This window comes from Gallinula chloropus (assembly GCF_964237585.1).
Source record: "Gallinula chloropus genome assembly, chromosome: 1".
Taxonomy (NCBI): Eukaryota; Metazoa; Chordata; class Aves; order Gruiformes; family Rallidae; genus Gallinula; species Gallinula chloropus.
In genome coordinates this window covers 3,924,258-3,937,258 of record NC_140085.1, presented here as the reverse complement: position 1 = coordinate 3,937,258, position 13,001 = coordinate 3,924,258, and the positions used below count along the sequence as shown (strand labels likewise).

Genomic DNA, 13,001 nt, shown 5'->3' with positions numbered 1-13,001 from the left:
CCAGCCCAAGATTCCTTCCTTAATTGCACCACTCTTGGGCACTCGCTCTAAATTAAGCAGACAGGAGCACAAGAGAGCTAATGCACTGCTCTGAAAGGCAAACTATTAACCAAAGTGTCTCTCAGATGTTTAACTTCAAGGAGGCACGATTGAAATCTCATCAATTATGATCAGTGGACATGAGAAGGGCTTGAAGTTCATCCATAACATGATTTGCAGAATAATAAAAATTAAAGATGTGAAATCACTTTTAGGCTGAGTCTACTCCAGTCCCCAGGGTGAGTTAGATGGGCCTGTATCATGCTTCCCTCTGTGCTGCACGCATGCAATAAATGCAGTGCAGGAAGTTTCCCCCATGCACTTCTGTTACTGGGAGGATGTTGCTATTAAACATTTATGCTAGTTACTGTGCAGTCCCAGGCCTTTGTCTTCATTGGCAACTTTCTCTTTCCAAAGTCCACCCATTTATTCTCACAGCTCTCCTGGATTGCAAACAGCTCTCCGTTTCCCAGGCACCCTCTTCCCTTAAACACTTCTCCCAAGTCCCTTGCCCTCAGCAGAGTAGTCAGTGGGAGCAATGAACTCAGGGAAGACAGTGACATTCCTGACTGAAAAACAAGATTGAGTCCTTCACTTCCCACTGTGCTGCTGACAGCAATACTACTTAGCACTCCTACCCTATGACGCATTACCCAAACATTAGCTAATTATCCTGCCTGACTCCTTAGAAAGTAGGCAATTAAGTATTTAGCTCCATTCTCCAGATGTGGAAATCGGGCACAAAAGGAGATTTATCAGAGAAAGGCCAATCCTACTGTGTAGGGTGGAGAGCATCCCTGCTTGGGGGAGCAATGTTGAGCATTGACTTACTCATCTCGGCTGTCTTCACTAAACCTGAGCTTCTTTCAGAGCTGGCATAAAAGAAGAGGGCCTTGAGAGAGGGACCATCCTTGCCAAAGACTTCTGAGGTGGGATGAAACATCCTCTAGGAAGAACATCCATGGAGTCCACCTTCTCCAAAGAAGGGGAGCACCTGGGAAGGTGCAGATGCCCCAAGAAGATGGTGCAAGTCCTCTCCAAACTGTAGTCAGCAACATTGCCAGGATCAGTGCTCAAGAGCTCCTGGATCCTGGGAAACACGTTGCTGGTGTAGTTTAAGCCAACTTTGACGTGCATCTTGAAGCACTGCCACAGAAAGCGAGCTGCAAGTCCCGTCCTTCCTACTATCAATTTGGTGACCAAGTGCTCCATCACAACCATAAATTTGGGCTATCTTTGGAGGGAACACATGCTGAAATAAAATATTTTTAAAGCAGAAAGTGTTTAGGAGAAAGGCCTTTAAAATAACAGGAGTCCAAACCTAACAACAAGAGCTCTAGCCATTGTGACTAAGTACTCCATAAAATGTGTAATTACGGCACTATAGCAACTATTGAATTCCAAGGCACATTTTGCATCTGAAACACAGGACAGAGCATCTTCTTTGGGTGATTCAGAGAAATAATCACAACACCCAAGCACTCCATGTAGAACAGGGAGAAGTGCTCAACTGTGGTGTGTGATAAGCAGCGTGCTCCTGGTGTGCAAGCACCATCCCCCTGGGAGCAGCCCTACCCAGGATGAGTGCACCTACCTAAGGGCCAGGTTGGATGGGGCCCTGGCCAGGTTGGATGGAGCCCTGGGCAACCTTGTGTAGCTCCAGGCCTGGAGGTTGGTGTCCCTGCCTGTTGCAGGGGGGTTGGAACTGTGTGATCCTTGGAGTCCCTTCCAACCCAGACCATTCTATGATTTTAAGAGGAAGGGATGAGCAAATATTTTGAGTATGTGGAGCAGCTGTGAGCATCTCACCTGCTTCCCTATGAGCGCTCACTGAATCATGGAGCGGAGCCGAGCATGGGGGTGCAACACACTGGTGGGCACAGAGAGAGTGGCATGGGGTTGACATCAAAAAAGCACATTTTACTGATGCATGGAGGGGTGTGAGTACGATTTGTGCCACCATTCCCATCTCACCAGCTATTTCTGCCCCCAGGTGCCCTGCTTCAGGTCAGATGGGGCTGAGGTCTTCCTTCCTCAGTGTGGCTCGGAGCCACTTGTATCCCTTAAAAAGCATCTTCTGACTCAGACACACTCTTCTCCATTGTTTGGGGCATGCTGTTTTGCAGCTGGAGACTGGTGAATGAAGCTGAGTTTCTGACCTTGATTTGAAAAAAATAAAAGTAAAAATTGCAGGCTTGTGCTTTGTAAAACAAGCCTTTTCAAGCTGCCTTTTATACAAAGAATTATGCCCATGTGGGTATGGAGGCACTGGTATTTCAGGCCTCTTTCAATCTTTTGGATTGCCAGTGAGCTCTTTCACTGATTTAAGCCTTTAACCAAAGGACGGATACAGCAAGAGGTGGTGAAGAGGGCTCGAGCAGGTATTTAACTGCATGGCCTAGGAGCAGATGCTTGGATCAGGGCCTAGATCAGAAGAGGTATTTTATTATGTTGAAAGACATATTGTTTTACTGTGTTGTAAGGAGGCACAGATGATCCTGCTCCTTAAAAGGAGGAAAAAAATTAAATAACCTGCCTTTGAGGCTTGCCCTCACCCATGGTTGGTGAGGATATGCATTGCAGAAAACAGGCCTCAATCAGCTGTGCCACTTTGTTTCCCATTGTGTCATTAAAATAAGAGACAATCACAAATGAAGGCTTGGTTGGGGAGTGATTTTGAATCCCTCTCATTCCCACTCCAGCCTTGCCCACAAGTTAGAGGTCTTTTCCTTTGAAGATGCTACGGGAAGCAGCACGTTCAGCTTGGGAGGATGCTCTTCAGCCTGAGTCCAGTCTAGGCAGGCGGGTTTATTCCCCTGGTATGATGTACTGAGTTAAAAAGAAGGCCTGGCTTTGGAGAGGAGCTGGGTTAGGTGAGCAAGCATCGCCAAAAGCCGCTACAACAATACCACGTCAGGCCAGCGCTCCGCTTCCGCTCGGAAAACAATAGGACTTTACACAACTGCAGCCTACTAGAGGTTTTTGCCTTACTTCATGGCTGAGCAACGAGACCCCAAATGTTACAGCTCTGCCTAATGTCCTTGGCTCTGTCCTGCTTTGGAAGGAAACACTCTGTGGCCTGCCCTGCCAATGCTATTTCCTCTCGCTTGTCTTTAAAGGTCTCTTTTTCCAACAGCTGATGGGCTCTGCAGCTCCAGGGAGTACGTGAGATCCGGCTGGCCCACGATCGAGCTGGTATGGCTGCATGCCATGTTGTTGTTTGTATTGCTTTCATTTTTTTGGCGTTGCTTGGCTCGTCCGTGCAACTTGTTTTCAGCCTGAACTATGTGCTCATTACATATCCAAACACCCACGCAGGTTTTGCATGAGGAAACTCGAAACACACACGCAGTAGAGGAGCAAGTTTGGGATGGGAGGGGGGTGGGGGGGAATGAGATATTTTGTCTTGAGGCAGACACAAACAATTGTCAAATCCCTGAGCTGCCCGTGGTTGGATTTCCAGCTTACTGACGACAAGCATCCAAGTGCTGTGCGCGCATCCTCCTGGCAAAGAGATGCTGGGGACATCTTTTGTGGTCACCCTGGCCTCTCCCAGCAACTCCAGCTCCTATCCAAGGCACCCATCCAGGGACCTCCTGCCTCCTCAGGCGGCTGTTCCCTAAACACCAAAGGGACCCATTTCTTTCCTGCTAGGAAAACTCTCGCTTCCCCTCTGTGGCCTCATCCTCACAAAGCAGCCAGCCACAGGCAGCATGGATCTACCCAGCTCAGGTCTGGGAGGCACCAAATCGTGCTGGGGGGGTTTCAACAAGGTCCCAAGTGAAGGAATAAGAAATAGGACTGCTCTGCATGATGTTTGGATTTTAAGTGCCTTCTTTAGGGTTGCCCCCCAAAGCAGGGGGTCTGAATCGCTGCTGGAGGCAGCATGGGGCAGCATCAGTGCCCTTGGACCCCCCAGGTTGCATGGATCTGGCATTGCATTAGCACAGCATGGCTCTGGACTAGCAAAGTGGGTCTCAGACACTCATGCTTTCCAAGTCTCTCCTGTTTTTATGCCTGCTGCAGTTAAGCTCTAGCAGCCGACCTGCTTGGGATGCAGGGAGATCAGCTGGGGGCTCACATGCTGTCCAAATCTGCAGCACAGGCTGCTCCCCTGCATGCCACACTCCTCCCCACTGCGCTCAGTCCACTCAGAACATAGAAAAACCTTCTCCCAGGGACTGACTGCACAGCACTGGGCAGGCTGAGCTGGGGAAACCGGGGGAGTTGGTTTGCAGCTCAGGGATTGTTTCGCTTCCTCACAGCCTTCCCTGCTGCCGAGGCTGCAGATGAATTTTCCAGGGCTGTCAGTACTGCATATTTCACCAGCATTTGCTTCACTTAAAGTCCAAAATGCACTAAAAATAAGCTGGCTTGGCATGCAGGTCTTGATTCGAGTGGTAACAGGATACAGGGCAGAGAAAGTCCTGGGGTGGTCTGCACTGTGCAGCAGCGAGCAGGGGGTTTCTGGCTCTTCCTCCTCCTCCTGGTTGCTGTGGGGGTGTTGCCCACTGCTCATTTGCAATCCCCTGAGCTTCATATTGAAAGGTCACAGGTTTTAGGTGGCATTTCTCCTCTTGGGCTGGTTGTTAGCGAGGCTCCAAATGCTGAGGTAACATCTCGTCCTCTGGGGTTGGGAGTATATTATTAGTAAGATCCTTAGTAAACTATTTCTTTTAATACTCCTGTGGTAATTTTGGGAGGGGGATGCCCACAGGCATAAGTTTGGATAAGCAAAGTCTGAAATGCCATGGGAAGGCCAACAAACTTCAAAAAGCTTTGTGAGCAGAGGGAGGTGTGGATGTTTGCGCTTTGCGTGTAGACTTTGTTGTGCCGTTGCAGAGCTGCGTGGCTTTGATACCAGGGAAAATGCTGCAAACCCTCCTCCTGGGAAGGGGTCTTGAGATGAAGCACTTGCTGCTTCCCCCTTGCTTTTGAAATACCCAGTTGATGTTCAGCCTTCGAGGCTGCTGAACGGATTTTTCATCCACAGGCAGATTTTTTTCTGCCGCATTCTCACTCACTTTCCTAAAATAAAAGGGAGGGGGGGAATAAAAAAAAAATCTTTGTGCTAATTTAATCTAGCCAGGCATCTTGCTGTCCTGCCTGATAATATCTCTCCAATCTGTCATTTCCAACAGACAGCTGTTTATTTGTTTGGCTTTTTTTCCCCCCACCCTCCTTGGTCTTGAAATATCTCCTCTGCTTTCTCAAGCAGCGCAGAGATGCCCCAGGGATATCCAAGCCTCCCCCTTGCTTTGGTAGGGGCTCTGAGTGAAAACATCTCCCAGGAAAAACCTGACAACAATCTCAGACAGATAAAGCATCAGAGAAGACCCAACTTACATGCTGATCCCATAGGTGCTTGGGGTTCCAGAGCCAGCCTCATGGTATGCAGCCAGGCAGTGGGTGAAAGCACTGAAAAACAACCCAGTGCAGGAATGGAGATCCTAGTGGAAGCTTCCTTCCCAACTGAGCATGACACTGCAGACCCAGAAAGGTACCAGCGCTGCTGGCAAATTATCCAGCAGCAGCATCCACTGCAAAGGAGGAAATTATTGAATATAAGTTATTTCCTAAAATCCACAGCAAAAGAAAAAATAAAAAAGGTTATTAAATACAACAGGGCGCGAGATGTGTGACATCACTTGGATTCATTCCCACAGCCCAGACCTCCAGGTTGCTTCTCCATGAAGCATGTAAACAAGCTGTTGTATGGGCTGAAAAAAAGACCCAAGGAAGAAGCCCCTGATTAATTCTGGCTCCCAGGGCTCAATCTGAAACTGCTTTCAAACAGGACTGTTGGTAAAACACTAAATCTGGGAACAACTCAATCGTCTGCATTTGCATTTTACTTGTTATTTACTTTTATTTATCTATTTATTGTTATTTACAGTGGCTTTAATAGCTTTAACTCTTTGGAAAAAAACCAAACAAATGAAAAAAAAAACCCTCAAAAAAACAACCAAACCCACCACCCAGCATTTGAAAATTGGCATAAATGAGAAAACAAGCTTCTTGGGAAGTGTAAGAATACATGATCAAATACTTAGCTGATAAAACAGAGCAAGGAAGGGTAACTGTGCTACCCACAGAAGGACTGGATCAAAGCCCACTGCATTTTTCTAGATCCCTTTCCAAAGCATCCTCCCACAGCCAGGGCTGCTGTGGGGCTGAGAAAGGAGACGTTCCCATTGGCATTCAATGCCCCACTCCACTCTCACCGTGTTCTCCCCGAGCCCCACAGCCCACCTCATCCCCACAGGGCATGCTCTGAGCCCCACAGCCCACATGAGCCTCGCAGAGCATCTCCTGAGTCCCACAGAGCATCTCCTGAGCCCCACAGCCCACATGAGCCCCGCAGAGCATCTCCTGAGCCCCGCAGAGCATCTCCTGAGCCCCGCAGCCCACTTCAGCCTCGCAGAGCATCTCCTGAGTCCCACAGAGCATCTCCTGAGCTCCACAGGGCATGCTCTGAGCCCCACAGAGCATCTCCTGAGCCCCACAGCCCACCTCAGCCCCACAGGGCATGCTCTGAGCCCCACAGCACACCTCAGCCTCGCAGAGCATCTCCTGAGCCTCGCAGAGCATCTCCTGAGCCCCACAGAGCATCGCCTAAGCCCCATGGCCCACCTGAGCCCTGCAAAGTATCTCCTGAGTCCCACAGCCCACCTCAGCCCCGCAGAACACCTCCTAAGCCCCGCAGGGCACCCCCTGAGCCCCGCACCCCACCTCATCCCCGCAAGGGAACTCCTGAGTCCCACAGGGCATCCCCTGAGCCCCGCAGCCCACCTCAGCCCCACAGCGCACCCCGAGGCCCACGATAGCTGCACAGAGTACCTCCCTGAGCCCACCTCAGCGCGATAGCACCCCAACCACCACGGGGTACCGACCCCTCCACCGGAGTCCCGCGGTGCCACCCTCCCGCCCAGGCCCCACCTCAGGCGGCCACCGCCGCCCCCCCGCCCGCGCGGCTCCTTTAAGAGCGCGGCCCCGCCCCCCGCGGTCGCTGCCGGGGCCGCGGCTGCCGCTGCTGACAACAAGATGGCGGCGGCGGGGCCGGCGGGCCCCGAGAGTCGGGTGCTGGGTTACACCCTGCACCGCTGGAGCAGCTTCTCTTCTACCTACCTGCCCGAGTGAGTCCCGGCCGCGGTCCTGGCTTCGGCTTTGGGCCGCTCCGCGTCGCGACGGGCTGCGGGGCCTGCGCTGGGCCTTTGCTGTGGCCTGCGCGGGGAGGCCGCGGCGGGCGGCGCTGCGGTAGCGGCGGCTCCGAGGGGGCGAGCGCGGGGGGTGCGGGCCCAGTCACCGCCGGTGCGGTGGTACTGGGGAGGCCCGGGCTGCTCTGAGGCTGTGGCTGGTGAGGGGAGGCCTGGCCGCCGGGTGGGTGCCGATCAGCAGGTTTGGGGGGGGGGGCTGTTTGTGGGGGAGGGCCTGTACGGTGGGGTTGGGGGAGCCGTGTGTGTGTGAGGGAGAGTCTGTGCAGCAGGGTGTGTGTGGGGACTCCTGTGTGTGTGAGAGAGCCTGGGCAGCGGGTTTGGGGGGGTTTTGTGTGTGTTTGAAGGGCTGGTCAGTGGCATTTTGCAAGATGTGTGAAGGAAAAGGTGTTTAGCAAGGGTTAGGAGGGTGTTTTGGGAGGGGGTTGAGTACCAGCACTAGAATGGGTACGTGTGTGTTTGCAGAGTGGCTGATGAACAGATTTGGGGGGGGAAGGAGCTTTTCGTGAGGTGGAGGGTCTGGCCTGGGTATTTGGGGGGTGAATGGAGGTGGGTGTGTGAGCACCAGGCCGGAAGGGTCATTACCAAGTGTGAGCAGGGGACGGATGTGCAGAGGAGAAGCTCGCCCCAGATTTGAGGGGGGAAATGGGCACTGTGGCTGGGAGAGGCTGGTCACCGGGTTAAATGGGGAGAAGGATAAATAAACCTTTCCCTTCCCCCAACCCCATCCCTGCAGGTCTGGGTATGTCAGGTGCCTGTGAGCAGTGTGTTTTTTGGCAGCTGGGCTTCCATCCCTGCCCCTGACCTCTGAAACTGGAGGCTTGCTGGGCCACAGTCACCTGTTGTGAGCAGTTTTGGGGAAGGGGTCATCTGCTGCTCTCACCTTCTGCTTTTAGGAATTCAGGGTTTGGCAAAAGGAGACTGGAGCTGTGTTTTACAGTCATTAGTTTGTGCTGCTGTACTAATGTGACCTCGTCCTGAATGGCAGATTTGGCTGTGTGGCAGCTATCGCCTGTTACATTCCTCTGGTTACTGGAAGTAAAATTTGGAGGTGACTGTAATGTGGTCTAGGTGTGCTATTTTTGATATGCCTTTTTTTAAGGCAGCTTCAGTGTTGGAGGTTGGGAGGACCGTTAGGAATGCAGAGCTTGGGCACCTCGGTCGTTTGTGGCTGTAGAGTCTTGTCTAATCATTGATTGTGCTGGATTTAACAACCTTGGATTGAGATACCTTTAAGTCACTCACTGTCAACAAGTGGCAGGGTTGCCTTATTTGTTAATTATTAATGTAATGAATTATCTCCACTTTCCAAAATGAGGTGAAGCTTGAAAAAAACCCAGTTTTTCTGGATGAACTCCTAGTAATTATATTTCTTTACATTTGCTTTGTTAGATATTAAAAAGGACTGAATTCTTTTCTAATTGATAATCTTTGGTGATGATAAAGTAATCCCTGTACCCTTCTTGTTTAAAAGACTTGACTTTCAGGTGTTTCCTTCAGGTCAGTGATTCTGCTTGTCATTATTTCTACCAGCATTTCTGGCTTTCAACATCATATTAAGGTGTTGATCCCTGAATGGAAGGGTGACAGTCCATTATTGATCTCACTGATGCAATATAAAGAGATAATACTGTCTTTCTCCTTGATACTCCTTTCCAAGGCTCCTATTAGTCCTTTTTGCTACAGACTCGTGTCAGGAATTAATGTTCACGTGGTATCTGCAGTGCTGCCCAAAGTCCTTAATGTCATTGCCTTCTGTGATACAATTCCCTGTCCTGTAGTAGGGCTGGTGTTTTACAAATGCATGACCTTGTATTTGGCTGGCTTTTAAGATACTGTTTAAATGTGCTTATCATCAGTAAAAACAATTTTAATGGCTCTTCAGGAGTTTTCAATAATCATAGTGACACAGCTATTATCTGGCATGCTGACCTTGGTCAGAGGCATGCTGGTCAGGCTGGTCCTAATACTTGTGTACTGTCTTCTATGATATATTTTTTTCTTAAGTGGTTGTATGGTTTTAAATGGAAAGCAAAGCTATGAAGTATAAATGTTTCAGCACCATTGTCCAGGGAAGAAATTAGGTGCCTAGTCACTTACACTGCATCTGCTTATGCGATGCTGAGCTGATAGTGAAACTCTTCAAAACACTGAAATTGCCTGGTTGGCTGCTCTTAATAGTAATAATAGGTAGTGTTTTTCAGAGACCTTTCTGGTCATGTTCTGGTTTTTGGATCAGTAGTCTATTGACAGACACCTTTTTTCTTTCAATGACAAAGAAGCTCCTTCTGGTAAATGCCAGCATCTTCCCTGTTGTGCTTGGTTGTAGTGCAGGGGGGTTTAGTTAGTTCTGGATCCCATTTCTGGCTGTTTTGCTAGTGCTGCACGTTTTCAAAGATCTTTCCAAACACTAAATAGAGATTGTCCTCCTTGAGTCTGCTGAAGAATAGTTCCACTGTTTTTCAAACTGCTGGAGTTGTCCTCTGTTGGCTTGTAGCTACCAGCAGGAAGACTGACTTGGGTATTTGTTTTAAAAACACTGTGGGTAGAAGTGAAAGAGCTAGTCTAGTAATAGTGGCTAGTTCAGCCTGTGCTGTAGGAGAGGTTATGCCTTTGGGAAGAAAATTGATCCAAGAGGAAATTAGTTCTTGAAACATCTGGTGTTTCCAGAGAGACTCTGCCTGTGCAGAGGCAGCAGTGCATTGAGAGGCTTCAGCTTGTTCAACTTGGAAAACGTTCAACCCAGCGCATCGCCCAAGACTCCTCCATCCGATCCCCTCCTCGCCTCTCCACAGTTCCTTCCTGCAGGAATGGAGCCACGTGGGAGGCTGCTCCCTGAAATCTCACAAGGGACCAACCTAGGGATTTCCCCCCCCACCACCACCAGTTGCTTCACAAACGAGCACTTGTGTCTTTTGACATACACTGAGAAAGATCTGGACTTTATTCCTCTCTGGTCTTCTGCAGAAAGTGATGAGCTTGGTCACTTCTTTTTTTGGACAAGGAGGGAATGAACAATTTATAGAAGGTAATGTAAACTCTGTTCAAACTTGTTTCTTCTGGGCAGGAAGAGAACCAAAAGCTATTGCTCTGTTCTGAGAGAAGCACTTTCATATCCTGATGTTTCTAGTAGCCTGGTTTTCTACCAGGATTGTGCTCTGCGTGATGGCAGTCATGTACCCTTTTCTCTTGCCAAATGCTAAATTGCTGTATCCTAGGACCATGGCTTTCTAGTGCTTGCATCAGACTTGTGACTGATGATACCTTGTGGCTGGCTAATGTGCTGGGATCCATTTGTCACTGTTTTATACGGCTGCAATCCCACACAGGAGACTAACAGGAGCTTTTTACTGTGCTATGATAGTCGTGTACCTTGTTGAGGAAGTTTCATCCCAGTTCTGTTGCTCAGATCTTCAGATTCATTCAGGTTTTCCTCCTGTATGGTATCTCTGTAGAGGAAGACCAGTATGTTTCCTGTATTTAGCTTGAGGGGGGTTATTGATATATTAAATTATTAAGAATATAAAATAATATCAGTTTCTTAGTTGATAATTAAATGCCATTTGCAACCCCACCTAATTGGAAGTAACTTTTTTATTGCAACACCTTTTTTTCTATTTTGCTGTGGACTTGAGTTACTCTGGCAAGTCCCAGTTTGACATGTTATGTGTTGAAGGCTGGATGGCTTTTAGTGTCTCTTTCTTAGGAAGTGTACTGGAACAGCGAAAGATCCAGCTGATTTGTTACAATATACTTAATTCTGTCCGTTTTTGCTGGTTTTCTGTGTTTTCATCAAACCAGAGGAAGTAAACTAAGCGAAAGATACTTTGATAGTACAGTGTGAGTGATGTGTAGGTTTCCAAAGTGAGAATGCAAATTTTTTTTCTTCTTAGTTAAGAGGATGTGAGAGTAAGTTCCTGCCCAGGCTGATCAAACATCTACTGCTGTATTGTGTTTACCCTGAGAGATGTACTCTCCTGTGTTTTCATAGCTAAGGCATTGGAAAGCATTAGCAAGGAAGTAGGGAGAACATGTGTAACAAACTTTTTAAAGTAAAATTCGTAAGGATTTCTTAAAAAAAAACCCCAACCCGTCAGCTAGAAAATAAGCTGAATTACAACTCCACTGTTCTCTGAGATTTCTGTAACAGGAAAAAACATGTATTTGTGGCTAGTGAAATGTGATTCTCAGTCCTTCCTCCTACCACATGAAACTGATGATTCAGATGTGTACCTTATAACTTCATAAATTTTGTTCTGCATGCATGCAGGTCTTGAAGAACCTCATGTTCAGGTTGAGATCAGTCATAACTAATGAGAGAAGGTTTGTTTTTTTCTGTTCTGCTTTCTGTTGAGGTCTCAGCAGTTTAAAGCTATGTAAACCAGACTGAAAAGGTGGACTACTGAAGTGTGCTTTAGAGCTTTTCAGGAAGCATGAACCATGCTCATCTTCTTAATGATACTGCTTATGTCTCATGGTTTCTTAAATAACTTCAGTTACAGAGCAATGATCACTTCCATTCAAGCCGTAGAATGGGGACTTTGAGGTGTATTTTTTACACATGTAAGCACAAATGTAGTTTTTTCAACTTAAACTGTCAGTGTTTATAGCTTTACTTGAGCGTTTCAGTGTAACCAATTCACTTTCCTTATTGCTTTGCCTTTAGATACGGGAAGATGAACAGTCATACCTGCTGGCTGTAACTACCTGCTCCTGGTGTCTTTGCAATATTGATCAACACTTTTAACATTTGCTAAAATGACTCTGGAATGCCAACACTGACTAATGAACTGAGTTCCTCTCTGGTGAACCCCATTTATAGAGATGTTTTCCGTTCTGCTTCTTGTCCTATTCAGTGTCCAGTGAAAAATATTATATTTTCTTTTTACTCTGATTGATTGTTTAGATTTTCTTGATGCTTTTAGACAATCTACTGTCCTGACAGGCTAATTTTTTTTCTCCCCTTACTTAATCAATTAGGAGTTTTCTCTTAAAACTGGAATTCAGTATGTCAAAAATATTTCTGTGGAAGATAAAATTATGTGTGGGTTGAATATGTGAGTATTGGGTGCTTCTCCAGTGTGTGATAAGGTGAGGTAGTGAGAAAGAAGGTCAGAAAGGTGAAGGGCATGAAAAAAATCACAAAATGATGAAGTCATTTATTCCTTACGTTGTCATCAGAAGTCTGATAGCTCTTCCTTCCCAGGTAAAAGCACCAAATATTGTAGTATATGAAGAAATTTCTTTAAGCTCCAGTTAAGATACAGCTGCTGTTTAGGAGATTAGACAGAGTTTTATTCACTGGTGGAAGGATGGAGGTGAAATGCTAATTGCTCCAGTTCCCTGGTGTGACTAACCTGGTATAACCTGTACTACTCTGATGTTCAACCTTTTCTGGGATGGCATTTGGGGGAATATTAAGAACGTAAAATTTTCATAGGAGGTGTTAACATCATCAGATTATGGCTCATTTGTTCTGTATGTGGCTTTATATCCTGAAAGCTTAATAAAGGTTTTCTAGCTCCTGATTACTAATTACTAGCTTAAAGACTTAAAACATTCCTTCCAAAAGAGCACCTTTTCCTTGGGATAACTGTTGTTACTGCTGAGGCAGCATGTGCAGTCTGTTTGATTCTTCTTTTTTTTTTTCTTTTAACATGGCAAAGAACATAGTTTATTCTGCACATTCATCATCTTTTTAGCAGATTGCTGTTAAAATGCACAGTTAGGTTTATCACCATCATTGAT

At 47.4% G+C, this 13,001-nt stretch overlaps 1 protein-coding gene across 1 annotated transcript in view; it reads left to right on the top strand.

The window, feature by feature from the left end:
* The first annotated feature begins 7,058 nt into the window (after positions 1 to 7,058).
* Positions 7,059 to 13,001, top strand: part of MKLN1 (muskelin 1) — a 102,556-nt gene continuing 96,613 nt past the window's right edge. Inside the window, exon 1 of the mRNA XM_084270143.1 lies at positions 7,059 to 7,175. Coding sequence (XP_084126269.1) covers positions 7,084 to 7,175 — 92 coding nt within the window. The 5' untranslated portion in view covers positions 7,059 to 7,083. The remainder of the gene's footprint in view (positions 7,176 to 13,001) is intronic.